This window comes from Lathamus discolor, chromosome 24, assembly GCF_037157495.1.
Source record: "Lathamus discolor isolate bLatDis1 chromosome 24, bLatDis1.hap1, whole genome shotgun sequence".
NCBI classification, from domain to species: Eukaryota; Metazoa; Chordata; class Aves; order Psittaciformes; family Psittacidae; genus Lathamus; species Lathamus discolor.
In genome coordinates this window covers 2,336,601-2,363,042 of record NC_088907.1, presented here as the reverse complement: position 1 = coordinate 2,363,042, position 26,442 = coordinate 2,336,601, and the positions used below count along the sequence as shown (strand labels likewise).

General features: G+C 54.4%; 3 protein-coding genes across 5 annotated transcripts in view; 1 reads left to right on the top strand and 2 right to left on the bottom strand.

Moving 5' to 3' along the window:
* The window catches only part of ASH1L (ASH1 like histone lysine methyltransferase), a 38,838-nt gene extending 22,809 nt beyond the window's left edge, over window positions 1-16,029 (top strand). The window contains exons 8-28 of one of the 2 annotated variants that reach the window (XM_065659902.1): window positions 1,028-1,101; window positions 2,275-2,320; window positions 2,531-2,639; window positions 3,165-3,371; window positions 4,347-4,493; window positions 5,447-5,555; window positions 5,740-5,901; window positions 6,109-6,203; window positions 6,411-6,568; window positions 7,508-7,660; window positions 8,130-8,184; window positions 8,285-8,417; window positions 8,640-8,888; window positions 9,275-9,361; window positions 9,598-9,688; window positions 10,214-10,352; window positions 10,889-11,061; window positions 11,458-11,624; window positions 12,204-12,244; window positions 12,697-12,998; window positions 13,696-16,029. In XM_065659902.1, coding sequence (XP_065515974.1) covers window positions 1,028-1,101; window positions 2,275-2,320; window positions 2,531-2,639; window positions 3,165-3,371; window positions 4,347-4,493; window positions 5,447-5,555; window positions 5,740-5,901; window positions 6,109-6,203; window positions 6,411-6,568; window positions 7,508-7,660; window positions 8,130-8,184; window positions 8,285-8,417; window positions 8,640-8,888; window positions 9,275-9,361; window positions 9,598-9,688; window positions 10,214-10,352; window positions 10,889-11,061; window positions 11,458-11,624; window positions 12,204-12,244; window positions 12,697-12,998; window positions 13,696-13,787 — 2,789 coding nt within the window. In that variant the 3' untranslated portion in view covers window positions 13,788-16,029. Of the gene's footprint in view, window positions 1-1,027; window positions 1,102-2,274; window positions 2,321-2,530; window positions 2,640-3,164; window positions 3,372-4,346; window positions 4,494-5,446; window positions 5,556-5,739; window positions 5,902-6,108; window positions 6,204-6,410; window positions 6,569-7,507; window positions 7,667-8,129; window positions 8,185-8,284; window positions 8,418-8,639; window positions 8,889-9,274; window positions 9,362-9,597; window positions 9,689-10,213; window positions 10,353-10,888; window positions 11,062-11,457; window positions 11,625-12,203; window positions 12,245-12,696; window positions 12,999-13,695 lie in introns of both variants that reach the window. The other variant, XM_065659901.1, reaches the window with a different exon arrangement.
* A 634-nt stretch (window positions 16,030-16,663) lies between these two features.
* On the bottom strand, window positions 16,664-22,364 carry RUSC1 (RUN and SH3 domain containing 1). Of its 2 annotated transcripts, XM_065659905.1 has the most exons (10): window positions 22,312-22,364; window positions 20,189-21,853; window positions 19,822-19,914; window positions 19,383-19,459; window positions 19,089-19,263; window positions 18,873-18,978; window positions 18,742-18,788; window positions 17,508-18,477; window positions 17,302-17,430; window positions 16,664-17,145 (listed from the first exon to the last, which is right to left on the bottom strand). In XM_065659905.1, exons 2-10 carry the CDS (start codon window positions 21,732-21,734, stop codon window positions 16,977-16,979), a joined length of 3,312 nt encoding a protein of 1,103 aa, XP_065515977.1. In that variant the 5' UTR covers window positions 21,735-21,853; window positions 22,312-22,364; the 3' UTR covers window positions 16,664-16,976. The 2 variants fall into 2 exon arrangements, with proteins under 2 accessions (XP_065515977.1, XP_065515978.1); XM_065659906.1 differs by lacking the exon at window positions 22,312-22,364 and having other exon boundaries at window positions 20,189-22,074.
* A 104-nt stretch (window positions 22,365-22,468) lies between these two features.
* On the bottom strand, window positions 22,469-24,938 carry FDPS (farnesyl diphosphate synthase). The gene is made up of 9 exons (XM_065659941.1): window positions 24,646-24,938; window positions 24,428-24,568; window positions 24,276-24,356; window positions 24,069-24,191; window positions 23,792-23,880; window positions 23,493-23,565; window positions 23,291-23,368; window positions 23,080-23,214; window positions 22,469-22,869 (listed from the first exon to the last, which is right to left on the bottom strand). The coding sequence occupies exons 1-9, from the start codon at window positions 24,778-24,780 to the stop codon at window positions 22,669-22,671; spliced, it is 1,056 nt and encodes a 351-aa protein (XP_065516013.1). The 5' UTR covers window positions 24,781-24,938; the 3' UTR covers window positions 22,469-22,668.
* Window positions 24,939-26,442: the final 1,504 nt, after the last annotated feature.

Here is a 26,442-nt window from a genome sequence, read left to right as displayed (position 1 = left end):
GCCAGCGCCTCAGCACCCTCCCAGGGAAGAGCTTGTGCCTAAGAGCTCATCTCAGTCTCCCCTCTGGCAGGTTAAAGCCATTCCCCTTGGCCTGTCCCTACAGGCCCTTGTCCAAAAGCAAAATGATGAGAGAACAGTTTAAGCTTGGCCAGAACTAACCCAGCGCCTGTGCCGGGCCTCAGGTCCCATATTAACAAAGTGTAATGGGTCAGTTTCCCTCTTTTGGGGAAGGCTTCAGGGTGACAGTAAATTTTGGAATAGTCTAAATCTGCAATGAGAGTAGTGACTCCTTTCTGAAAGGAGTGTCAGTTGCTGCTGAAAACATAGACCAGCTTGAAGTCTTTCCAGAACATTTAGGGATGTGTTTGCCAAGTCTGAGTTTGTTCTTAAGTCTCTCTTTGTGAAGGTCATAGGAACAGGCTTGGATACTGTTTGGTTTCTTTGAGTACAAGGTTGTGATTTACCAGCTTGCATGAATAGTGCAGGCAGATTTGGTCTCTGTGCCACATCACTGCCTTCATGTGGATGCAGAGAAGTGTCAGCCGTGAGATTCCTGCCCCGAAGCCACCATGAGGCACAAAGTTGAATTCGTGTTGTCAGTTATTTGCTCTTGTCCCCTGTGTAGCTCAGGTTCAGTGACCCCAGCAGGTTCCTGGCACTGCTCTTGGGCGTTCAACTGTGACTGCTGGAGTTTGGTGGCATCTGTAACACCATCATCAACGCAGAGGGCAGCTCCCTCTGCACCGACCTCACCAGGCGTCTCCTGTCTAAGGCAGCAGTTTCCTCACTGGCAGGAAGGGTTCAGACCTGACAGGGTAGAATGCAGAAGGGAGCCTTGTGCAGGGCTCTTCCCTGGGCTTGCCAGACAAACAAAATGTTCTGGGAGGATTCTGCTCTTCTGCCTCTTGGCCTTTCCAGTGTGGAGAGGCCCTATCAGAAGCTGGCGCTGTGCCTGGGAGCAGCTCAGTTTCCCCTTGGGGATAGGGGAAGCTGAGTGTGTGCCGCTGACAAACCTTTTTTGTTTCAGGAAAGTATCTCAGACAGAAGAGGATCGACTTCCAGCTGCCTTACGACATCCTCTGGCAGTGGAAACACAATCAGGTACAAGATAAAAAGTTCCTGGGTTGCCAAAATTGCCATCAAAAGTCTTAGAAAGAAAATAGCATTGACTCGTGCCTGAAACTGTTTCTATACCCCGTGTGTTGGTGAATGCTCTTGAGGCTGCCACTCTGAGGAAGAAAAGGATTTGCATATGTATTTAATAGGAATCATTTCCATTATTCCCTCTCTTGCAAAATAGCAATCCCAGGGGTTTCTGCTGCAAAAAGTCTTTCGTTTTGGAGCAGACTCTTATTTTGGTGTGTGGCTGCTCTCTGCAGTGATCTTGTTTTAGACACGCCTCGGGAGAATTCAGATGTGCTGCCAGCAGCACTGAGAAATCTCAGCCCTTATTTTTCTTGGATCAATCCCAGCAGAGTGGAATTTATTTTTCACTTGCAAGCTGAGATTTTCATGCTGAGGAAAGAAGAGAAACTCTTTCACAGCCTCATTCTTCGGAAAGAGCTTTAAATATGGGCAGACCTAAAAATAGGACTATCTTGTTTTCTCCCTGAGAAGTTTCCACCAAGTGATTGAACACAGGATTTGAGGCTGGCGAGTAAATCTGTCCCCAGCTTTACAGCAAGAGAGCGTTCGGTGACATGTAACTTAAGCTTGTAAATGAGCAAGACAAATCCCCAGGTGGTTGTGGCTCCAGCTACTCTTTGTAATGCCACTAAAATTGAATCTTCAGGTAATGCTCCCGGCTGACATTTCAGCTTCTTGTCATATATTGAAGATGACTTACATCTGCCTATCTTATCTATTCAATATTACATAAATAATACACGTGAGCTATTTCCTTGACATTTTCTGTATCTACCTAGAATGTGGGAACCCCTTCCAGAGCAGTTTTGTTTGTACAGTGCTTGTGCAGCTTACATGGTTTGCTCAGGTTAGTCTGTCCTCATGATCCGTACTGCTCTGTTCAGAGTATGGGAAGGATAAACCCTATGTTAGGCAGAATGCTCAGCTAACTCCTTTAGCCTGAGTTCTATTACCCAGGTACTTATTTTGACCTATTTGCTAATGTAGTCTGAGCCTAAAGAAGAGAATGCAGCTGTATTTTGTAGGGATTACAAAGCGTCCCTCTGTACAGAACACAATTTCCTTGATTCTTTTGACTAACAGAAGCCCTTCTGCAGTGTATTAACATTTTCTTTCTCTTCCTTTTAGTTGTATAAAAAGCCAGATGTCCCACTGTATAAAAAAATCCGTTCTAGTAAGTAAAATCTTATTATTCAAATGTGTTCATTTCTGCCACCCCTCCTGTCTGTCATGCTCTTCATCCTCCCAAAGATGCTTCCATCTCCTCCTTTTTGCTTTGTGGAATTGGAATGAAAGTTTTGTAGCGAAATCACCCTGCTTTTCACCTGGGAAGAATTCTTTTCCCTGTTTGGGTTTGTTTTTTGTTGTTTTCTTTCCTCTCCAGATGTCTATGTGGATGTCAAACCTCTCTCTGGCTATGAGGCCACCACCTGCAATTGCAAGAAGCCAGATGATGACAACGGGAAGGGCTGTGTGGAGGACTGTCTCAACAGGTTAGAAAGAGGTTGAGTGATGAGGAGGCAGTTTCAATAAATGTAGTATTTCACATCAGTTAATAATTGCTTAAGAGAAGAGTTGTGCTGGATGCAACCCCAGAAATTAAAGTATTGTTCCAGAGCATACAGGGTAACCTTCCGCTGCACGTATGCTCCCCGAATTCTTTCTTCAGAGGAAAGATGCCTTTAAAAGCTCCATTTTGATCTTTGAATAGCAGTGAGAGGCTGTGAATCTCTGTGTGAATTGTCCCTTGAAAACAAGAAGCATTTTAGTTCTTTGTGGCTGCCTCATCCTGTTCAAGGCCAGGTTGGACAGGGCTTGGAGCAACCTGCTCTAGTGGAAGGTGTCCCTGCCCATGCAGGGGGTTGGACCTGGGTGAGCTTTAAGGTCCCTTCCAACCCAAACCAGGCTGGAATTCTTTAGTAACTTGTGTTTAACAAAGGCATTTCTTTTTCCCTTTGTGTGATAGATGTAAAAGTAGGCCATACACCTTCCTTTAACTTCTTTGCTTTCTATTTTAGGATGATCTTTGCGGAGTGTTCACCAAACACATGCCCTTGTGGTGACCAGTGCTGCAATCAGCGGATACAGAGGCATGAATGGGTGCAGTGCCTGGAGAGGTTCCGGGCTGAGGAGAAAGGATGGGGTATTCGTACCAAAGAACCCCTGAAAGCAGGACAGTTTATCATTGAATATCTGGGAGAAGTTGTTAGTGAGCAAGAATTCAGGTAGAAATACTTATTTGCTGTTCTAGCATGGGAGGCTCAATAAATGACTTTAGCATCTATTAGCGTTGCTGGGAAACCCTTAGAAACAAAGGGGAGAGGAAGTGGGGAAAGAATGCTTTTCTGGTCACAGCCACCAGAAGGAAGGCCTAGCATTGAGCTCTTTTGATCCACCAAGTATTTCTCAGTCAAATGGAGAGGCATGATTAGTGTTTGGAATGCATCACCTGCCACATCTGCTCTAGAAATGCCAAATGCTACAAGTGCGTGTGAATTTTGTGTCATTATGAGGATTGTGCAGGATTTGAACTGTGCAAGATAGAACTGAGGGGCAGAATGGAGCAGGAAGGGTGGTTCAGCTTCTGCAGATAGGTATGAGAAAGAACAAGTGGGAGCATTAATAATGAATGTAGTCTTTTAACTCCATGGCATCACAGGACAGTTGAGATCGGAGGGATATACTTGTTCTTAGAGACCCATCAGAAGACAAATGCAATCTTCTCATGCAGAAATACCTGCTAACACAACTGGCTCTTGCTCTCTTGCTAAAAAGAGGAAGCTGTAATCCATGGATGTCAACCCAGCAATTGTGTCAAGTCCCAGCTAATGAAAGAAGCTGATTGTTGTTCACATGCATACAGATACACACCAAAGAATGTATACTTGCATTTTCTCTTCCATACACAGGTTATCACCATGAAATGTAGACAGATAATCTGCAGAACCCAAAAGGGAGCATTCCAGAAGAGCAAATTTCTAAATTCTAATGCAAGCTCTGTCAGTGGCCTTGACTTATAAAAATAGGTATAAAAATGGTTTTCCTCCATCTCGAGGTGTATGGTTCTGTAAAATCAAAGATGATCATTGCTTTTCCTTCCAAACCCTCTCTCAGAATTCCCAAATGCTCTGTGACTTTGTTACTCCCTGTTTTGCAGCAACAAGCAGAATCACAAATAACTTTCCTGTGTTGCTTCCTAGGAACCGGATGATTGAACAGTACCATAATCACAGTGATCATTACTGCCTGAATTTAGACAGTGGAATGGTGATAGATAGTTATCGTATGGGCAATGAGGCTCGTTTTATCAACCACAGCTGTAATCCTAACTGTGAGATGCAGAAATGGTAAGAGAAACATTTTGTGTTTACTGGAAGACTGGGATGGCAGTGACTAACATGTAGATAACCAGAGCATCAAGAGAATCTCGTCTAAAAATAGGGAGGGGAATCAAGCTGAACACTGTAAATAACATTTCTATGATGCTTGCATTGCACAAGAGGAGTGATGTAATGTGTTCAAGCGTTGGACATTTTGGAGACAGAATCTAAGTTTACTGGCAAGGCAAATCCAACGTTGTTGTTTGTCATACTGTTAATCTGCTCCACATTTTGAAGCCTGGGTAATGCCGAAAATAATCTCTGTGTGTCTTTTCCTTCCTTCAATTCAAATACTCTTTTTTAAAGCAGGCAAAGAGGGAAGTAGTCTGATTTCAGCAAACCCTGTGTCATATCAGTACTCTGTTATCAGAAGCAAGCCAGTGCCAGACTAGTAGGAAGCACTTCTGAGAAACTTGTAGGGAATAACGTGGAGTGAAGTGGCAGATGGTTGTGATAAGGTGGTGGCAGAGAAGCTGGTGATTCCCAGCTAATTCTAGTGGATTTCAGCAATAGTAGTCAAGTTTTACATGGAATATCCAGCACAAAAGAAGTAAAGGTGTTGGAGAGGCATCTCGCTTTAGTGTGTGTTGTGAAATGAGGTCTGATGGTCAAGGTAAGCTTTTGATTTAAGGGGAGGGCCTGAATCTTGGTGGGAGAGAAGTAGGTCTGCCACAAGAGCCAGTATAATTTGGAGCTTCTCTGTTTGAAGCACAACTCCCTCCTCTCTATAAATACAGGATTCTCTTTTTTGGCCACCAAAGTTTGTTGCGAGAGAGAAACAAAAGAATAGCGGGAATGAAGAAGCAGCATAACCCAGGGCAGAGCAGAAGGGTTGCTTCCTGTCTCTTAACTCTTCCACTACGTGGACAAAGCCTTTTCTTTTTAATTCTTGGGAATCTTTTCTTGTGTTTTCCCTGCAGGTCTGTGAATGGTGTTTACAGGATTGGATTGTATGCACTCAAAGACATGCCTGCTGGTACTGAACTGACTTATGACTACAATTTTCATTCCTTTAATGTTGAAAAACAGGTAAGGCTCCTAGTGCGAGGCCTTGAGAAAACTCAGCCGGGACAAACACTTGTGTCAAGTTGAAGGTCGCTTAACCAAAGCTTTTGTGTTGTATTTGACACAGCAGGTTCTTTAGAATATTGAGAGAGAATCTACATGTTCTGGGGGTTATTTTCAAAGGATATTTCTATTTTCTTTTTCAAAGCAACTCTGCAAGTGTGGTTTTGACAAATGCAGAGGCATAATCGGGGGTAAAAGTCAGCGAATGAATGGGCTTTCAAGCAAAAGCAATCAGCCTGTGAGCACCCACAGAAGGCCTGGACGGTCAAAAGAGAAAAGGAAGTCAAAGCACAAACTAAAGAAGAGAGTAAGTAGTAAACCCAGCTTTTTATGTGAATAAAGGGTAGGGAACAGGTTCTTGCCATCAGAGCAAAAAAACCTGTATTTGTGTATTTTGAACTTCAGAGAAATGCCATAGAGAAATACTGCAGGTTCTGTCTCAGCAGCTGCTTTTAGTGCTTTGCCAAGTTCTTGGCACAGTTTTTCCTGTCTATCAGAATGATGTGTTTTCCAGAGGGGTCACATCCCAGAGGAGCCCAGTGAAAGCGTGAATGCACCAACAAGGCTGACGCCTCAGCTGCAGATGAAGCCCATGTCAAACAGGGAAAGGTGAGGAATTCTTTCAGTGGGATTCTCCTCAGAAATGGAGCCTTGTGCAGATGTTGTTTCTGTGAGATAGGGCCTCACGAAATGCCTGAGTAAGCAGTTCTTAGTTCTCCTTTAAGCAGCTAGGGTGGAATTCCTCTCCACTGAGGAGAGAAAGAATGGATTTTACAGTAAGAAGGTGATTCTTGAATGCTTTTCTAACTCCCATAGGAATTTTGTGCTGAAACACCATGTATTTTTGGTACGAAACTGGGAAAAGATTCGACAGAAGCAAGAGGAAGTGAAGCACGTCAGTGACAATATCCACAGCACATCACTGTACAACCGCTGGAACGGGATCTGTCGGGATGATGGGAACATTAAATCTGGTGAGGCCAACACAGGTTCCTCAGGTTGCTGCTTTGAGAACCTATTTGAAAAGTTGAAGCTCTGTGTATGAATCAAATGTAGAGTTACTACAAGTTCCATGTGCCTTTTATAGCACACACAGGGAATGCTATACAGAGAAAAATACCTACATACATGTTTGTGTACGAATGCCCTTGTCTTTACATAGCAGGGTAAGACAGAAGCCCTTTTGCTATTTCAGTGGGGTTTCTGCATAATGGGATTCTGCAGTTTCCTCTGAAACACTTACTGTTGTTTGCTTAAGGATGAGAATTTTGGACCCTCTAAACCATTGGTGGGGTTGCTGGATCCGTTTCTGTTCCTCCAGCAGCTCTGTTGTCTCTCAGTCCTGGTAGAAGTTGTCCTGTCTCGAGTTGCCTCAGGAGTGGTTTATCAGAAGAGGAGGATGATATTTAACATCTTCCATGACTGGACCCTCACGGAGAAGGGCTCTTTACTGCATTCTGTGTCCCCAGACTAGAAACAGTTGTGCTGACTTTGACAGTTGTCATTTATCCTCATAATTCAGTGGCATTCAGGCCTTTAGAGAACAAAGCTTTTTGGCTTGCAGCTATGGGAACAGGACAAAAATCCTGCGCCAGAAATAGCACTCTCTCTTTGCAGGACCAGAATCTTCACAGCCAGGCAGGACCGGGTCCCACTGTCAGGTACAGGCGAAGCTGGGAAGTGTTCTAGGTGAATTCAGTGACATGCTGTATTTGTTCCAGCAACATAAAATCCTTTGCTAACCAGCTTAAGCATTTAGATGAGCTCGAAGGAGTGAGAGTTGACCTGGGGATATGAAACTGAAGCTTTTTACTATTGTAGTAGCTTAGAAAACATGTTCATTTTAATAACTGAGGGAGTTGCTGGATGGGAAAGGAGGCTGTGACTGGATCTTTCTTTTTGCCCTCTTTCAGATGTGTTCATGACCCAGTTCTCAGCCCTTCAGACCGCCCGCTCCGTACGAACACGCCGCTTGGCTGCAGCTGAGGAGAACATTGAGGTGGCTCGCGCTGCCCGCCTAGCCCAGATCTTTAAGGAAATATGTGATAGCATCATCGCCTATAAAGGTGAAGGTAACAACACTCCTTAAGAAACTTCCCTGGAGACTTTCTCAGCCTCTGAAGCAATGAACTGAATGGCGCATCCTAGGAAAAAAATAGCTTCTTTCAGGGTGTTAAAGAACCTTCCTTCTTTTTCCCCCCCTTTCTCCTGCTACCAGTAATGACTTTAAATCGCTTTACTTTATCCTCAACCCCTTCCTCTGCCAGCAGAATCTGCAGATGTTGCTATCCTTTTAAATTCCTTTTTGAGTGGTTCAGCAAAATGGTACGGCTGACAGAATTACGAGGAAATATCATCCATTTCGATACTTGTAGTCCCATTACAGCAGCCAACTTCTAGAAACACAAAAGCTTTTCAATTCCCTCTGCCTCAGATAGCAGAAGAGCCTTTTTTTAACCTAGATGAAGTGTTGTTAGTTACTTGTCTTTTGAAGTTTCACTCAAGTAAATGTTGAACTCTGTGTTCCTGTTACAGATTCCTCCAGGCAGGCTCTGGCAGCTCCTCTCCTGAACCTGCCCCCAAAGAAAAAGTACGTACTTGCTTCGCAGAGCAACCCATAGTTTTCCATAATGTTTGCACGGCTTTAACTTGCGAGTGAAAATGACATTGTGCATACATTCCCATTTTAGAAATGCAGACTATTACGAGAAGATCTCTGATCCCCTGGACCTTGCCACAATTGAGAAGCAGATCTTGACTGGCTATTACAAAACTGTGGAAGCTTTTGATGGGGACATGCTGAAGGTCTTCCGGAATGCAGAGGTGAGGCTCTCTCTAGCCTTAAAGCTATTGCAGAGACAGTGGGCATGTAGCCTCATTTAATGCTCTTGATGACTTACAGTAATAGGAGAAGAAAACTGTTTTAGAGGAAGAGACCTTGTGATGGTCTGTTTCTGGTGAACAGACGTTGACAGAATGATGGAATCACAGCCTGGTTTGGGTTGGAAAGGACCTTAATTGTTGCTTTGCTTTGATTTCACACAGAAATACTATGGGAGGAAATCCCCGACGGGGCGCGACGTGTGCCGCCTGCGGAAGGCGTATTACAGCGCCCGGCACGAGGCAGCGGCCCAGATTGATGAGATTGTGGGGGAAACAGCAAGTGAGGCCGACAGCAGTGAGACATCGGTCTGCGAGAAAGAAAACGGGCACGAGAAGGACGAGGACGTGATCAGATGCATTTGTGGCCTTTACAAAGATGAAGGACTCATGATCCAGTGTGAAAAGTGCATGGTGAGGCAGGGGGAACGCAAAACAGAGCCTGGTGCTCTTCTCCATACCCAGTGCAACATTTACTAGCAGTTTCATGTAGCTGGTGGCTTGAATTACTTCTGCAGACCTTCAGTTCCTCTCCAGAGGAATTGAAAGTCTGCTTTCACAGAAGAAATGCAACTTGCATTTCTCTACAGAGGAGCTAGCTCTTCCCTGACACTATCAGCAGCTCCTGTCCTTGGCAAGCAGAATTAACTTCAACAATGTGGGGCACACGGCTGCGTGAGGATCTTGTCTGTCTTCTGAATTTCCTTTGGGAAGCTCACTTGCTTGCTTTCCTGCGTATTTGCTTGAGAAAATGCCAGTTGTCACAGGAATTTCTAACTGGGATGTATCTGGTTTTCTAGGTCTGGCAGCACTGCGACTGTATGGGGGTGAATTCAGATGTTGAACACTACTTGTGTGAGCAGTGTGAACCTCGGTCAGTGAACAGGGTAAGAAAAAGTCTCCTCTTCATTGCTAAACTAAAGCAGCTTTTGCATTTATATTTATTGAGATTGGCCAGACCAGTGTGGGGTTCTCACTTTATAGAGTGGCTTCCTTGGTTTAGGTTTAACCACCTTAAGTACCAATTCTCTGCCCACTTCTGCAAAAGGATTTTAGCCCGATCTTTGCACTGATTATGATGAGCATCAAGGCATTTCCTTCCTTTTTTTCTTTCTTCATCCAGGAGGTGCCCATGATCCCTCGTCCCCACTATGCCCAGCCTGGCTGTGTCTATTACATTTGCTTGTTACGGGATGATCTGCTGCTGCGCCAAGGTATGTGCTAACCCTGGTGGCTGCTGTGCTTTCCATCACATCAGAGCGTACAGAGATTTCTGGCATCACCCTGTTTAAAATCCTTTTATCTTCTTACAAGTAGAAAGCTGCACTCTTTGCTATTATGGGAGTGACACGTAGTAAGAGTTCTCACAGGCTGGTTGATGAAGCAACGTAATTACCTTTAGCACAGATAGGGTTCTCCTCCTGGCCAGAGAAGGCAGATGCTGAGCCAACTTGTGGTAGTTAACATTTAGAAGTAAAGGCAAAGAAGGCTATTAGGTCTTCAGTGTTTTAGTGTAGAATGGTCATTAAAACATAAGCTTATTGCTTGTTCATTCCCTGAAGTGTATCTTTCTGGACATTGCTTCAAAACCCTGAGCCTGTCAGTGCTGATCTGTGCATCTTCTTGGAGTTCTGCTGGAATAAGAAGTCACGTTAGTTTTAATGAAAGCATTTGCTCTATTTTTGGTGCTGGACTGATGACAAGTTCTTTAGAGGTGTGTGTTTTGTGCCCATTGCCAGGTGACTGTGTTTACCTGATGAGGGACAGCCGCAGAACTCCGGATGGCCACCCTGTGCGGCAGTCCTACCGTCTCCTGTCCCACATCAACAGGGAGAAACTCGATATATTCCGCATCGAAAAGCTCTGGAAAAATGAGAAGTATGTTCAAGGCATCTCTTGAATTGGGGACATAGCAGATACAGTGATTTTGCAGAAGTCTGATCATAGCTTGAAAATGCAGGACTGAACACGGTTCAGTTACAGAGGCTTCGTGATACCTCTGCTTGTGCTTCGCGACTGCAAAGTAAACGCATCTAAGTTTGGAGGTTTAAACAAGGGATAAGAGCTATCAGTTGATGCAGTTTCCTCAGTTAGAACAGGCCAAGAATACACACCGACAGCTCATGATCACTGCCTAAGCCCCTGTAATGGGATTAAATGCCCCAATGATAGCAGCATAGTAAGTCTGATGTGTTCATAAAACTCATACTAGGAGTATTTCCACTTACTGAAGGGGCTAAAGTTGAATGTGTAACGTTCGTGTGACTTTGCTTTTCATCACAGGCATTGCAAAAAGGCGAGACTGTTCCAAATGAGGTGGAGGGCTTGAAGGGAAGTTGTACCTGGGCTTATAGACATAATCTCTTGCCTTTTTTCCCTCCTGTTTCTCTCTTTCTCTCACTTCACCCCTGCAGAGAGGAGCGGTTTGCCTTTGGTCATCACTATTTCCGTCCACATGAAACACATCATTCCCCTTCTCGAAAGTTCTATCACAATGAGCTCTTCCGGGTGCCACTGTATGAAATCATCCCCTTGGAGGCTGTGGTGGGCACGTGCTGTGTTCTTGACCTCTACACCTACTGCAAAGGTAAGGAGAAATGAAATACAATGCACCACTGCTGCTGTGGTTTAACCCCAACTAAGTACCACGAAGCTGCTCACTCACCCCACAGTGGGATGGGGAGAATCAGGAGGTGGTAAAACCCATGGTTTGAGATAAGAACAGCTTCATAATTGAAATAAAAGTAGAAGAGTAAGTAATCAAAATACCTTCCAATTTCCTCTGCATAATCACAGAATCACAGACTGGTTTGGGTTGGAGGGGGCCCTAGAGCTCATCTAGTTCTAACTGCCATCCCACCGAGCAGCTCTGCCAGCCCGTATGCCTCTTTGACACTGTGGATGGTTTGCTGTGGTTCTGCTGTACCACGAGCTTCCTCTTAAATCTCATCGGCATTTTTTCCTGCTCTGTTTCCAAACGCAGGGAGGCCAAAAGGTGTGAAGGAGCAGGATGTGTATATCTGTGACTACCGCCTGGACAAATCAGCTCATCTCTTCTACAAGATCCACCGGAACCGCTACCCCGTCTGCACCAAGCCCTACGCCTTTGACCACTTTCCCAAGAAACTCACACCCAAGAGAGACTTTTCAGTAAGTATTTCTTCTCGTGGCTTCCTTCCTTTTTCCTACAAGACTGGCCATACTTTCGGAAAGCCCCTAGCTCCCTGTGAGTGAAGCTTGGCAAACCAAAGGAAGCTGCCCCATGGGCATACACAGTTTGGAGGGAAAGCTGTCTAGAAAGCAAGCTTGGAAAGCAAAAATGACTGGAGATAGGGAATATGCAGTTCAAAGGCCAACAGATACTGACTGAACGGTGATGTGTAAGTTTGGAGGTTGTGCTTTCTGGCTGAAATCTAGGTGCTGATTTCATTTAAGCCACTCCTAGAATCATAGAATCCCAGACTGGGTTGTGTTGGAAAGTACCTTAAAGCTCATCCGATCCCAGACCCTGTCCAGCCTGGCCATGGACACTGCCAAACTTCACTTCCCAAGTGAAGAAAATCTTAAAACTCACTTTTTGGTCACAATTCTGCAACTGTACAAGTATTTGATGTGTTTTAGAGCCTCACACAACATCCAGTCCCATGTGAGCTGGTCAGGCTGGCTGTGTCACATTCTTCCACTGTGAATTGTCTTTGGTATTAACTATACTCTTTACTGTTCTTGCAGCCTCATTATGTACCAGACAACTACAAGAGAAATGGAGGCAGGTGAGTCTTACCTACCAAATTGTTCATTGAGAAGAGATGAGATCATCCTGTCTGCCAAGTGTCCACTCTTTTCCGTACCCACTTCCCCTGGGTGCTATGGAAATAAGAAGTTTAAATTATTTAAAGCAATCTCTCTAAACAAAGAGATAAAAAGGGAACAGGTGAGGAAGGATAGACTGTAGAAGCAGTGTTAGTGTTCCTCAATAATGGAGGTAAGGAGGAGTACGGAAGCTGTTTTGAAAGGTAGCAAAAGCAGCTGAATGTAGGAGATGGCATATCTCAGGACAAGAGCAGCCAGCCTTCCTGCACTAAGGGTTTGAATGTACATAGTAAGTCAAGTGACTGAGATTCCAGAACCGCCCCCCCTGGCTGCTGACAAGTCCTTGGCTCACTTGGTAACTGACCTTTCAGTCTGGAAAACTGTGGTAGTTAAACCCTTCTTTCCCTGCTAGATCATCCTGGAAAACAGACCGCTCCAAGCCGCAGATTAAAGACTTAAACCAAGAAGAAGATTCTCTTCCACTGATGGAGGATGTGTTGGGAAACCAAGAGCAAACTTCCAGTGAGATGCCTACCCTAGAGGAGTCAGAAAAAGAGGCAGCCTCTGGTGAGGGCTGTGAAGCTGAGAAGAAGGTAGAAGAAAGCAGCTCGGACACGAGGCAGCTCTGCACTCCAGAGGAAAGGCGGCATATTCAGAGGGAGAGACTGAATCAGATCCTGCTAAACCTCTTAGAGAAAATCCCAGGGAAAAACGGTGAGATTTTCCTCTCTGATTACACGGAAGCGTTCCGTCTGCAGGTTTGTCTTCAGTTCAGAGATAAAATAAACAGGTTTGGCTGAAGTCATTGCTAGTGGATGTTACTAAGAGTGAGTTTTCTTTGCGGCAATGTTTTCTACTGCGACAGCAGCAATTTCCACTAAATCCCAAGGAAATTTCCTACCACTGTCACTGTGCTTATACCAAAACTCTCTGAAGACAAATTCCCCCATCGTTCAGCTCAGAAACTGAACAGAGGCACAGAGTGGGACTGAAGAGAGCTTGGAAAGTCTCTTTTGACCTTCCATGGGCTTTCCATTGGGTTTTAGGTAACTTCTGTAGGCATTGTCGAAGCTGTAGAATTGGGGGTGCAGTGGTTGCCCTGGTGAAATGTGTCTGGTTTTAACTTAAAGCTTAGGATGAGCTCTGTCCAGTCTCCTTTGTGTTCTGGAAGTTAATGCAGAGTACTCATGGAATCATCAGTTAGATTGGAAGGGTCTTTGGAGATCATCTGGTGCAAGCGTGACTCGGTGCAGGGCTAACTCCAGACTTCAGCCAGGTTGCTCAGCACCTTGTCCGGTAGTTTTGAATGTTTCTATGGATGGAAACATCCTTGGAAGAACCGTGAGTAGGGAAGTGGGAAAACTGTTATTGCTGTCACCTTCCTTTACCAAAAGCCTGTGCTCTGTTGCAGCTATTGATGTCACTTACTTGCTGGAGGAAGGATCAGGAAGAAAACTGCGGCGGCGAACTCTGACCATCCCAGAGAGCAGCTTCAGGAAGTGATGCCACCAGAGCAAGCTGTGGTCTGGAGTCTGCTACAAGGTCTGCTGAGGACTGAGGGCAGGAGCCCAACTTCCTCTGCACCAGCCAAGGAAAAGAGGGCAGCAGCAAACTGACAAATATACAAACAGTTAGCACTTAGATGTCTGGGTTGGCAGGTTGCCCTGCCCTGCTCTGCAGTGCTCTTATGGTGTGTGTGTTGTTGGGCGTGCCTTGTATTGATGTTAGGTACTGAGAAAAACCTCGTGGTTATTGTCCAGGATGGTCAAATTTAATTTATTTTTGCTTGAGATTCCCACTCAGAGGAAAAAAAAAAAAAAAAAAAAAAAAAAAGGAAAAAAAGAGGTAAAAAAGGACAGGAATGGGGGAGGTGAGAAGGAAAAGGACTGAGCTACTCTGAGAATATTCCCCATGTTCACCACTTAACCTGTGATTGTACAAGATCCTGCTGGCACCACCGTGGCCCGTGGCAGTGAATGAGATCAGATGGGAGGGTGAAGGCCCAGTGGCTTCCGATGCAGGGCGGCCCTGAAGTCGTGGCCTCTGATTTGCACAAGGTCCAAGAAGAGAGCAGCGTCCCTGGAGATGCGACAGGGTCAGCGCGGAGCGGCCGGTGCGCACGTGGGTGACAAGGAAGCAGCTTCTGGAGCCCCCTTGGAGCAAGGCAGGAGTTGGCTGCTTGAGGCCCTTGTTCTGCGGCGTAGAACGGGGAGGAGGGGGGGTGATTCTCTTTCTCACTTGTTTCCTGCAGAGGTTCTCTAACGCAGGTCAGCCCCTGCCGCCACCATCGCTGCTGCTGGGTTGGAGAAGCTGTGGTTCTCGTGTGTCTCGTGTGTTGTGCAAATGGAAACCTGTTCAAAAGAAACAAACCCCCCCCGCCCCAAACCAGAGGAACCCTTCACTACATGAACCGTCGAGCAGTATTCCCAGCGAGTGTTTGTTGTGCCCTGTAGGATATAGCAACTGCTAACACTACCCTCGTGTTCTGGTTGTACAGCTTAACCTGTCCGTCTCTGAACTGAAGAGCCAGCGTTCCCCGCGCCGCCCTCCCTCTGCCCTGGCGGGTGTCAGCCCCGCAAGCGGCCCCCAGGCCCCCACTGCTCCCTGCATGAAGCCACAGCGCGCCCAAGAGTGGGGCTGCCCCGGGACATGGAGCAAAGGGAGGGGGGGGTCGGCTACGCTGCCCCTTGGAAATGGCTTTGCTTTTTTGTCCTTCCGACGTACATATGCAGATACAGTCCTGTTTTAGATGTTCTTCGAAGAAAACCGGTTTTTAATGTGCCAAGTTGTATATATCTGCTGCGTGGATGTAAAGCAATACCGTAGTTACATGTTCCTTTTTAATGGACCAAGCTCGTCCTAATGTACATTCTTGTTACTATGATGATTATTTTACTCTTAGTGGAACATGGCTCATTCCATTCAACTTTTCCGTGTTGATTTCAAAAGGACAAAAAGATCAAAAAAGAAAAACCACGAAAAAAAAAAAGGCAAAAAAAAAAAAACCCTTTGAGAAAAAAAAAGTAATAAAAACCACAAATATTTTATTAAAAAAAAAAAAGAGAAAAAAAAAAAAAAAAAGACAAAACCTAAGGAAATAGTTTGGAATATTTTCTTACTGTAGAGAAGCACTGTACAGAACCAGGAGCCCTGAGTATAAAATACTCGTGCGTGTAGTAGGAATATCGCATGTCCCCCCCCCTTGAGTTGTCTCCTTTAGTTCCAGCCCCGAAATCATCGTCTCCAATGGTGTTAAACACTAAAAGAAAGAAGTTTTTAAGAAGCCGAGTGCGTTCGGAAGCGCCACCCTGAGCTCTCTCATTTTATCTTTCTTTTGTTGAAAGACTAAACCGAGATGTTTTTTAGACAATCAAACGTTAGGTAAGTGCAAAGACTTCGTTTTTTCTTACTGGTGTAGAAATTAAGGACTTTTTTTATTTTGGGGTTATTTTATAATAATGAGAAGACCGGAGGGTCGCCAGGATCGCTGTTTTCAGACCAGGAAGCACTACATTACTGCAAATAGATATGAACTCTTAGTCTGCATGGGTGTAGGCTGTGTGATTGCTGAAAATAAATGCTGCTAATATATTTCCTTTTTACAAAGCATATCTAAATAGATCATTGTTTTGATGTTAATCTTTGTAAATTATGTATTACCAATTTTAACATTGGATGTAATTGCATAAAAAGCCTGCATCTCAATCCTGAGAGAGTCTAGTATTAAATGGAAAATCTTTTCCTATCGGTGCCTTCGTGGGCTCTTTTTTGCTCTTGGTCCCACTCTTCCCATTGCTTTGCCAGGGGTTCTTGTCCCCGCTCTCCGATGGGTGATGGAGCGTGCAAGGGTTTGGATTGATGCTGGTGCTGGGGGCAGGAGCGCTGCTGGCGGCGTGGATGCAGGAGCTTCCATGGGTACCTGGACCCTTAAACCTGCAGCTTCGGTGCCTGTTCCTAGGGTGCAGCCCCGGGCACCCAGAGCCCTCGCAGGCCTCGGCAGTGGTTGCTGGGGGTGTTCGTAGCTCTTCACGGTATGGATGAAACCGCTTCTCGATGCCTCCCCTCTCCTGTGCCCTGGTTTCCCTCCATCTCCCAGCCTGGACCAGTGCGGTCGCTGCCCCATAGACCTGTGTCCCTTCTGAACCGGAGCCACCAGCCCCAGGGGTGAAGAGCTGGCTTTGCCTAAACCCACCTGAGGACCTGCCTGGCCTGACCCATTTCCGAGCCCAGTGTGGAACCCAATCAAGCCCCCTTAAGGCAAACCCCATTCCCGTTAAGATCCGACGTCCCTCAGCTGAGAGGGATGCGAGAGCAAGAGCATCGCTCCCCAAAGCCCCAGCACCGGCTTCCCCCCGCAGTGACCCATTCCCACTCGCAGCCACGTGAGTCACAACCTTTATTCCCAGCTTTTCCCCCTGGAATCAGCGCGTGCCCGTGGGTACAGCCATGGACAGAGTGCGGCCGGGCCTGCGCTGCCGGGCACGGGGCAGAGCAGTGGGGGAACACAATGGCAGGGGCACGGAGCAGGGACAGGGACCTCTCCGGCCCAGGCAGCGGCTGAGGGCACAGGAGCGTGAGCAGGTCCCTCATGGGGGCCGGGCACCGCCGTGGCACAGGGTAAGGGCATGCGAGTGAGCAGAGCCCCGCGAGGGATGCTCTGAGGGTGGCGAGAGCAGGGCAGGAGCCGGTCCCTCACAGGATCAGGGATGTGTAACCCACCGGGACCAGGCCGCTGCTGTTGCCATGGCAGCAGCGGATCCAGTCTTCATCCACGGTGCAGAGCAGCTGCAGGATGTCCCCTTTCTGGAAGCTCAGGTGCCCGTCGGCCGTGCCCGTGTGGTCGCACAGCGCCCGGACCGCCCTGCGGAGCAAACAGCGTCCGGACTCACCCCCCCGCGCCCGCAGGATGCTCGTGGAGGAGCTGCCATGGGACCATTGGGCTCGATCAGGCCCCAGCAAGCAGAGCGTGCAGGACCCAGGACCAGCCCAGCCCCAAGCACCGCGGTGCCCCCATCACCTGCACGGCTGGGGGGAGTCCGACACCGTCCCCTCCGCCTGCTCCTGAGCGCGGCTCTTCTCAGCCGCCAGCCCCTTCACCACCGCAGCCAGGACACGGGCGCCGGGCGAGAGCCAGCTCGAAGGTCTCCTGCGCGCAGCAGAAGCCGCAGGCTCAGCCTGGGCTGGGGATGCGGGAGCTGACGGGGGCCCCGCACTGGGCCTTACCTGGACCTCGCTGAGGCCGCATCGGGGCTGGGAGGGAAGCTCCTGGCGGAGGGGCTGGAGGCCCCAAAGAGCCGGCCCAGCCAAGGGCCCCCGTCGGCTCCGCGGGGCCCGGGGGGAGCTGCCCGGCCCCCATCGGCACCAGGCGGTCCCGGGGGGCTCTCTCCGTCGGCGGGATCAGACGGCGCAGGGGATGCTGCGGCTCCCGCGGGCAGGACGAGGGCTTCGGGGGAGGAGGACCCGGCGGTGGCCGCGCCGCTGCTGGGCTGCGGAGCGGGGAGCTCCGGGACAGCTCTGGTCTGCAGCGGCCGCAGCTCCGTGCCGCCGGGCTCCCCGAGGGCCGGCAGAGCCGGGCCGGGGCTGGGATCCGCCGCAGCCGCCCGCAGCTTCGTCCACCAGACCGAGGGGAGCTTCTCCTTGCTGGGCACGGGGCAGGTCCTGGAGGCCCGGCCCAGCGGCCCCCACCAGCCCCCGGCACCAGCCCCAGCATCCCCAGGGCCTGGCTCCGGCCGCCGGGGCTCCGGGGAGCCGTCGGCCCCCAGCAGCGTGCGGCTGAGGCGGTCGCCCCAGCGCAGGACGTGCTGCAGCAGAGCGGCCCCGACCTGGGCACCAGGGACCAGCGCAGCAGCGCGGGGCTGGGGCCTTGGGCTGGCCCCTGCGCCCGCTGCCCTCCCCATGGCATCAGGGGGGCTCTGGTCCTCCAGGCTGGCCCCCGCGGCGCCGCAGGGCCCCCCCAGGGAACGCTGGCCGGGAGCCGGAGCGGAGCCGTGGGCAGGACAGGGCGGTGACTGCGGCCGGCGCGGCAGGGGCCGTACATCCATGGAGAGGTGGTGGTGTTCAAAGAGCAGGTCCAGGTGGAAAGTCAGCACGGAGAGGGGCTGGATGAGCAGCAGCAGCTCATCAGCGAGGTAGGGCAGGGGCCCTTGGCTCAGCGAGAAGAAGGCCGTGGGTGAGTACAGCACGGAGATGACACCTACGAGAGACAGAGGGTGCTGGAGGGCTGCAAAGTGCCCTGGCAGGGCCAGCGGGGCCGTCCCAGCCGGTCAGAGGAGCTTCTGCCGAGAGCTGCATCAAAGGCGCACCACGGAAATGATGCCCTCTCCCACCATGCAAATCCCAGCCAAGCGCCACGGGTGGGACGGGGCTGCGATTAGACCCGTTTATGTCTTGTACCTGATTATACCCTGGCAAGCAAGGGAGGACGCGGATGGGGAGCTTGTGGACATTGTCTCCTTACCTGGGCTCTTCTGCAGGTGAGAAATCCACTGCTCCAGCTGCTTAATGCTAAAGAAGGCGAAGGGAACCCACGTTAGAGCTCCTGGGCCTCTGTCCCAACCTGCAGCAGGGGCCAGCAGGGCCGGAACTCACTTCAAAAGGCCCAGAATAAAGGCATGAAACTTCTGCCGGGTGCTGTGGAGCGGGGCCAGCCCGGCCACGTGCGCGCACAGCGAGTGGAAGGAGCGCGCTCCGGGGCCTGTGGAACACACAAGGGTCACCGCTCCGGGCCCCGATCCCTCCAGCCCGGGCTGGAGAAGGATTCCAGGCTCCTCGAGCTGCCCCCGGCCCCGGGTGCCCCGCACGGACCTGTCCTCACGGAGGCTTCCACCACGCTCCAGGGGGAATTCCTCCTCTGGCCGGTGATAACGTCCTTCTGGAAGGGCTTCAGCCCGTCCTCCACCAAGGCGTAGAGCGCAGGGCACAGGGTGTGCAGCAGCAGATACCCCACGTCAGGGCTGAGCCGGCTGTCGCCCAGCTGGGCCTGGAGCACAGGGAGAGGAGAGGAAGGGAACGGCAGCACCCACCCCCGAGCCTGCAGGGAGGGAGGAAGCCCCTGGAGGTCCCAAGGCCCCTCCTGCCCACCCCAGCCCAGCGCCTCACCTTCTGCACCAGGTTCCGTGCCGAGCTGAAGTGGGCGATGACCTTGTCCACGGCAGCGCTGATGGCGATGAGCAGGGCTGGGGGGCAGCAGAGGGGAAGGTGTCAGAGAGAAAGATTCAGAGCAGCCCCGAGGAGGACTTGGGGGTGTTGGGTGAGGAGCAGCTCCCCATGACCCGGCTTCAGCGTGCGCTTGAGCCCGGAGCCCCCCGTGTGCCGCAGCTCCGGACGCCAAGGCACAGGCGAGCGCTGGGAGGGCGCAAGGAGCATCCAGGCTGTTGCCATGGGAACCGTGCGGGATGAAGGACCCAGGGGACGGGGCCAGGAACGGCAGCGCCGCGCCCCCGCTCCCCGGCGGCCCGCGGCACCGGACCGGCCGCTGCCGGCCCCGGCCCCCTCGCTCGCACCGGAGCCCGCCCGGGCCCGCGGCCGCCGCCGTTACCTTTCTTCTGCTCGCCGCGGGCTCCCTCCGTGCTCCCCGCTCCGGCCGGGCCCGGGGCCGCGGCGGCTCCAGCGGCGGACGGCGGGGGTTCTGCTGCGGGGAGCGCGGCGGCGTCAGGCGCGGCCGGGGGAAGGCGCAGCCCCGCCCGCTCGGGCCGGCCGCCGTTACCGGGGCCGGGCCCGGCCGGGCCGCGCTCGCCCATGGAGCCGGAGGCCGCGGCGGGGCGAAGGGCAGCGGCTGGGGCGGGCCCCGCCGCGGCCCGGAACGGGGCGGGGGAAGGCGGGGAAGGCGGCGGGGCGGCCCCCGGGGGGGGGTTCGGGGCCCGTCCTTGCCCCAGCCCCGCTGCGCGCAGGACCCGAGCTCTTACCCTCCTTGCGGGGCCCGTCCCCTCTCTCGCCTGCCCCGGGCACCCGCGGGGCGCCGCCGGGTCCCCGGAGCCTCCGAATCCCCTTCTCCCCGGGGAGGGCGCTCTGCAGCGGCGGCCCCGCTTCCTCCGCGTCCCCGGGCTGCCCCTCCGCGATGGGCAGCAGCCCCGGCCGGGATCTCCTCCTCCTCAGCTGGTGGCCGTCCATGGGTGCCAGCAGCTGCCCCCCCGGGGGCACCCAGCCTGCGCTGCCGCTGCCCAAGGCCGCCTCCGGGGGCGCGGGGGGCTGCTGCGATGCCCCCGGCTCTGCCCGCTCGCCCGCTGGCTGCCCCTTGGCCTTGTTGGAAGCGCTGCGGAACCGCAGCTCCTTGAACGTGGTCACCTCGCGCTGCCTGGAGCCGGGGGGTCCCGGTGGCGGCTCGGGCTGGAGCTGGGGCCGGGCCGGCTCCTGGCCCGTGGTGCTGGAGAGGAGCTCGCTGAGGGGAGGCAGCTCCGTGTCCGGGGAGAAGACGATGAGCCAGTCGCTGCGGTCAGCCCTGGCCTGGGCAGGAGCAGCCCCAGCGCCGTTCCTCTTCCTCTTCTGGGCCAGCTCGTGGAAGGAGGTGATGGTTTTCTTCTTGCCCACGTCTCTGCAGAGGTCGCCCGAGCCGGGCTCCAGCTCCAGCGGCCGCGCAGGCAGAGGGGGCTGCTCTGCTCTGCGCCCATTGAGAACCTGCAGGCGCCTCCGGGGCCGGGGGGGCACTGGTGGGGGGATGCTTCCAGCCCGGGGCCGCAGCTCCGGAGCTCGGCTCAGAGCAGGATCCCTGCGCCCTGGCACAGGCGGTGCCGGGGGGGCAGCGTCAGCCTCGGGCAGGGGGTTGCAGTTGGGGTCGAGGTCGGTGCCGATGCCGGTGCCATCCCTCACCCCGGGGGAGGCCTCATCACAGCGGGAGTCGAGCGAGCTGCTGCTGCGGAGGCTGTCCGGGCTCCCCCCGGTCGGCGGGGCCGGCCTCCGGGGCACCGGGGGGTTGAGGTTGGCATCTCTTCCATCACACGTCCCCCCCTGGTCACCAGGTGACTGCGCATCCTGGGCATCTTCTGCGGGAATGACGCGGGGCGGATTCTCGAGGGGTTGAGGCTCTTCTCTGGGGAACCCTTTGCAGTACACGGAGACCGGGGAGTCATCCAAGCTGAAATCCGAGCAGCTACTGACAGAGGAGGAGGAGGAGGAGGAGGAGGAGGAGGAAGCCAGATCACAAGGGGAAGCCACCTCCTCCCCAGCATGCAGGCAGGGGAAATCCTCTTGAGCTGTCTGGTTCTGGAGACCCAGCGTCACTGCCTGCTGAGGATGGGACTCACAACACCGGCATTTCAGGGAGGGGTTGTTGGAATTGGCATCCACTTGCTCACAGTTCTCCGGGCAGTCACTGCAGCCGCTCTGGTCCCCTCCAACCGTGGAGCCAGAAGTCTCTTGGAGCTCCGGGTGCCGGGAGAGGTGCAGGCCGAGGGAGATGTGCTGCAGATGGATGTGGTTGAGGTTGCACAGGAGGCCTTTCTTCGGAGCCAACATGATGCCGCCTCACCGGTGGTGCTGGGGCTCCTCGGCGAGCCCCACGCCTCCCGTCTTCAGACCGTGCAGCTCCCCGCAAACAGCGAACACCCCTTCCGCGGGCAGCGCGGAGCACGAACCTGGAGAGGGGCAGACGGGGCGGGAGGGATGACGGTGACCTTGCGGCGGCCCCCGAGCCGGGAAGGGCCGGATGCAGGGCTCGGGGTTGGGAACGTGCCCAGCAGCGAGGGGCAGCCCCACGGCTCCCCCCTGCGCCCGGGTCTGTGCGGGCTGGGTCCCGCCCGGAGGCGAGGGGCCCCCGCGGATGCCACCAGGGAGGAAACGCCCTTGGCTCCTCACCGGGGTCGGTGCCGGTGCCGGTGCCGGCCGGGGGGGGGGCGGCAGCGCCGGGGCTGCAAGGCCGCGGCAGAGCCCCCCCGGCCCCGGCGAGGAGACCCCCGCCCCGTGCGGCCCCGGGCACCGCCCGGCAGCGACCGCGCAGCGCTCAGCAGCCCCCGGCCCCGGCGCTGCAGCGGCTGCGGCCCCGCGGGTGCGGCCGCCCGGAGCCCCCCCCAACCCCAGCCCCAGCCCCGCTCACCTCGCGCTGCGGCGGCGACTGCGGCGGAAGGAGGAGCCCCGGCCCCGCCCCGGAGCCGCCCCGGGCCCGCCCCGACCGGGAGGAGGAGGCGGCGGCGGCGGCGCCGCGGCCCCCCCCCCATCCAGCCCCGGCTGCAGCCGCAATCACGGTTACGGACTGGGGTAATCAATGACGTTTATTGACAACCGCGATTCAAACCCCACCCCAGAACCCGGTCCACAACCAGCCCCGGATCCCACCCCACAGAAGGAGCCCCACGGGGCAGTGGGGCGGGCATCAGTTCCAGCCGGGGGGAGACCCCAATGGCCACCAGCCCCCCTTTAGCAGGGGCGAAGCAGTGGAGGGGCAGCCCCGCCATCACTTCTGCCGCTTGTAGATCTTCTGAGCTAGGCCAAGGAAGATGGCCTTGGGCAGGCGGTGGCTGTGCATCCGGATCAGCTCCTGCAGGCGCTGGTAGCTGCTCTCCTCGTACTCTTGGAAAGCAGCCCTCATGCCCAGGGTGTCATAGAGCTCCTTCACCTTTGCCACCTTCTCAGGCTCCTTACGGCCATAGTTCTCCTGAGAAAACACCAGGCCAAGTCAGGCTGAGGTCCAGCATCTGGCCCCGGCCATAGCTGATCCTTCCGAGGGTGGCAGGAGTCACCTTTTGTCGTCCCCGCTACTGTCCCAACCACTCACAACCAGACCGCAGGGTGTACAATGGGGCACTACAACCCCCCTACACCACATCTCCCCTCCTCCAGGGGGGTGTGAACCTGCTGGCGTTACCTCCAGGATCTGCCTCTGCTCTGGTGTGACCCGATGCAGACACTGCACCACCAGCCAGCTGCACTTATTGTCCTCGATGTCAGTGCCAACCTTCCCTGTCAGCTTTGGGTCCCCATAGCAGTCCAGGTAATCATCCTGTATGGAGATGGGAGCACGTCAGTGCCACAGGCAGCATCTTATAAGCACTAAGGGACAGGGAAGCAGCACCTGCCTGGATCTGAAAGAATTCACCCATCTCCAGCAAGATGGCTTTGGCATTGTCATGCTCCTCCTTGCTGTCAATACCAGCCTAAGAAGGAGGGAATAAAAGAATGAAGCCTTCCAGTACCTGCCTTCCACCCTTTCCCATCTCCCAGAGCTCCTGCCCTCCTTGACAGCAAGGGCAAGTCCCAGGACAGTGACCAAGGACTCACCATGTACATGGCAGCAGCCACAGGCAGGTAGAAGGAGTAAAACGCTGTCTTGTACTTCACAATCGCCTTATACCTGTGGCAGAGGAGCCCTGCTCAGTGCCAGGGCCAAGGCCTTCCCCTCCCAACAGGGCTCTGCAGACCAGGGCCAGCATCTCCCTTCAACCCAGCCTGCAAGCTCCGACAGCACGAGCAAGACTTGCTCCACAGAGCTTGGCACGATGTTATCCCTTCCTACACCGTGGGGAAGGGACCGCGAGCAGAGCAGCGCTGCCGCACCTCCATCACCTCCACCTCCTTACCTCTGCTCACTGAACCGCTTCAAATCCACCTGGGAAATGGGAGCAGTGATGAGGTCCAGCGTCTGCCCCAGCTCCGTCTGGTAGGCAGTCTGAAGAGGAACGGGAGGATTTGTCCCTGCAGCCCCCCAGCAGAGTCCCAACAGCGCAGTGAAAACCCCAAACCCCAGCTTGGTTTCAGCTCCTCTCCGAGCGAGAAGGGCAGGATGCCCAGGAAGGGGATCTACGCGCTGTCACATCCCAGGGTACCCGGGCACGGGGATGCAGGGGCCGGGCTCACCTGCAGGAAGAGCTCCAGGAGGTGCACGTAGTAGGGATGCTCCCCGCAGTACTTCTTCAGCAGCCGGTAGACGGAGGACTCCAGGAGGAGGGCATCGTTGATGGCATCAAGACCGATCCCCTCCTGCACCGGGCAGGGAGGGGGTCACAAAACACCCTGACCCCCCCCGCACCTCCCAGGGCACAGCGGCCTCCCGAGCGCTCTCACCTTCTTGTACCAGCAGAGCTGCCCCCGGCGGGTGAGGGACGCGTCCATGATGTCGTCGGTCACCAGGAAAAACGCCTGGAGCTGCGGGAGGCCGGGTTAGGGGCTGGGGACCCGGGGGGGCACCCCCAGGCCCACCCCGTCCCGGCTCTCACCAGCTCGATGCACCAGCCGACCACCAGGGCGCACCGGAGGCTCTCCGCATCCTGCTGCCCGGGGCCCGCCAGCTCTCGGTAGGCGGCCAGCACCGTCATGCCCCGGTTGCACTTCCCACCCGGCCCGTTGTACTCCAGCACCTGCGGGCAGACGGGAACGGGCAGCCCCGGGCCGGGCAGGACCGGGGATGGAGCCCGGCCCCCCGCGCCCCGCTCACCTCCTTCAGGCGGGACACGGCGTCGCCCACCTCGGGGTGCCCCAGGCCGCCCTCGGTCAGGTCGCGCACGAGCTGCGGGAAGAAGCTCATGAACTCCTCCCGCTCTGCCGCCGCCTGCGCGCCGCTGCCGCTCATGGTGCCCGCAGCGCGGCCGATCCCCGCCGCAGCCCCGGCGGCCCTCAGGGGCGCCCCGTCCCGTCCCGTCCCGTCCCGTCCGGTCCGGTCCCTCCGCCGGGCGCGGGGCTCGCCGGGACGCGCAGTCCCGCAGCCGCAGGGGCAGCCGGAGCAGTGTCCGCCGCAGGACTACAACTCCCGGCGTGCCCCGCGCGGGGGGCGGAGCCAGAGCCCGGCCGCTGCTGGCGCCCGCGCTCATTGGTCCGCGCCATCGCATGAGGATGAGTCCGAGAAGGATGAGCCAATAGAAGCGCGGGGAGGGCGGGACCGATGCTGCTGATTGGTGGAGGGAGCGAATGGAGCGAGGGCTCGGCCGAGGCGCGGGGGCGAGGGGCGAGGCTGCGGAGGAGGGCGAGGGGTGGACGGGGGGTGCGGACAGATCGGGGTGCATGGGGGGTACATAGGGGGTGCATAGGGGGTGCATGGAGGGGTGCATGGGGCCTGGGGGTGCATGGGGGGTACATAGGGGTGCATGGAGGGGTGCATGGGGCCTGGGGGTGCATGGGGGGAACATGGAAACTGGGGGTGCACAGCGGGTGCATGGGGGCTGCGGGCAGGTGGGGGCTAATGGGGGGGTGCAGGCAGCTAGGAGTGCATGGAGGGGTGCACGGGGGATGCAGGACAGCTTGGGGCTGTGCAGTGTAACGGGGGGGGTGCAGTGCAGGGGGTGCACCCCACATCTTTGTGCACAGGAGAGAGCCCCGGCGCCAGGGACGGGGCAGGTTCCCCATCGCCCACCCGGGCCGAGGCCCCCTCCCCGGCCCCGCTGATTGCCAATCTGCTGCGATCCCCTAATCCCCGCTAACCCAGGTTTAATTCATCTCTGCTAATCCCGTCCGTCCCCCCCTACAGCCGGCAACGCGGGGGCTTGGGGACGAGCCAGCCCAGGGTGCCCTTGCGGAGCCAGCCGATCCCTTCGGCTCCTCCTGCCTCCGGGTGCGTTGGGTGCCCGAGCAGCCCTGGGCAGGGATGCGGAGGCTGGGATTGTGCTTCTAGGAAAAAGCTCTTTTCCCTTCCGGCAGCCTCTGCAGAGGCAGAGCCAGGCTCTGGCAGCACATCCCAGCCTTCCAGCAGGGCGCTGGGGCAGGGGACTGTTGCCTACACAGGCTCTTAATCAGGCTGGCTTCGGTGTAAGCTGAAATAATCAAATTAGAAAGAAACTGCTAATCAGCTCTGATCGCATCGTGTGTCACAGAGCCTAAGTCTCGCTGGTGGGAGGGCAGGGGCTGCTGCAGGGCTCTGCGGATGGCCGTGGGGGGGGCTCTGTGCCACCAGCAGCCCATCTCACACTGCACGACCTTCATTTAATCTAGTTCATGGCCAGAGTCTGCTCCGCAATCAGGCGGTATCAAACCTCCCCATCCCCCCCGGTAAGAAATGGAAGGGGAAAGTAACTGAAGATTAAACATTAATCTCCCCAGGGCCTAAAGGGACGGGGTGGGCAGGAGGGGACCTGTTGCCTTTGAGCTCCCACTGGACTGCCCGGGGCTGGGGGGCCGGGGAGAGAGAGGCCTCTCAATGGGTACCCGAGGATGCTCCACAGAGCACGGGGGACTGGATCCGCAGAGCATCCCCCTGCCGCATCCCATCCCCGCGGGCATCCCCGAAGGAGGCTCCCCCAGA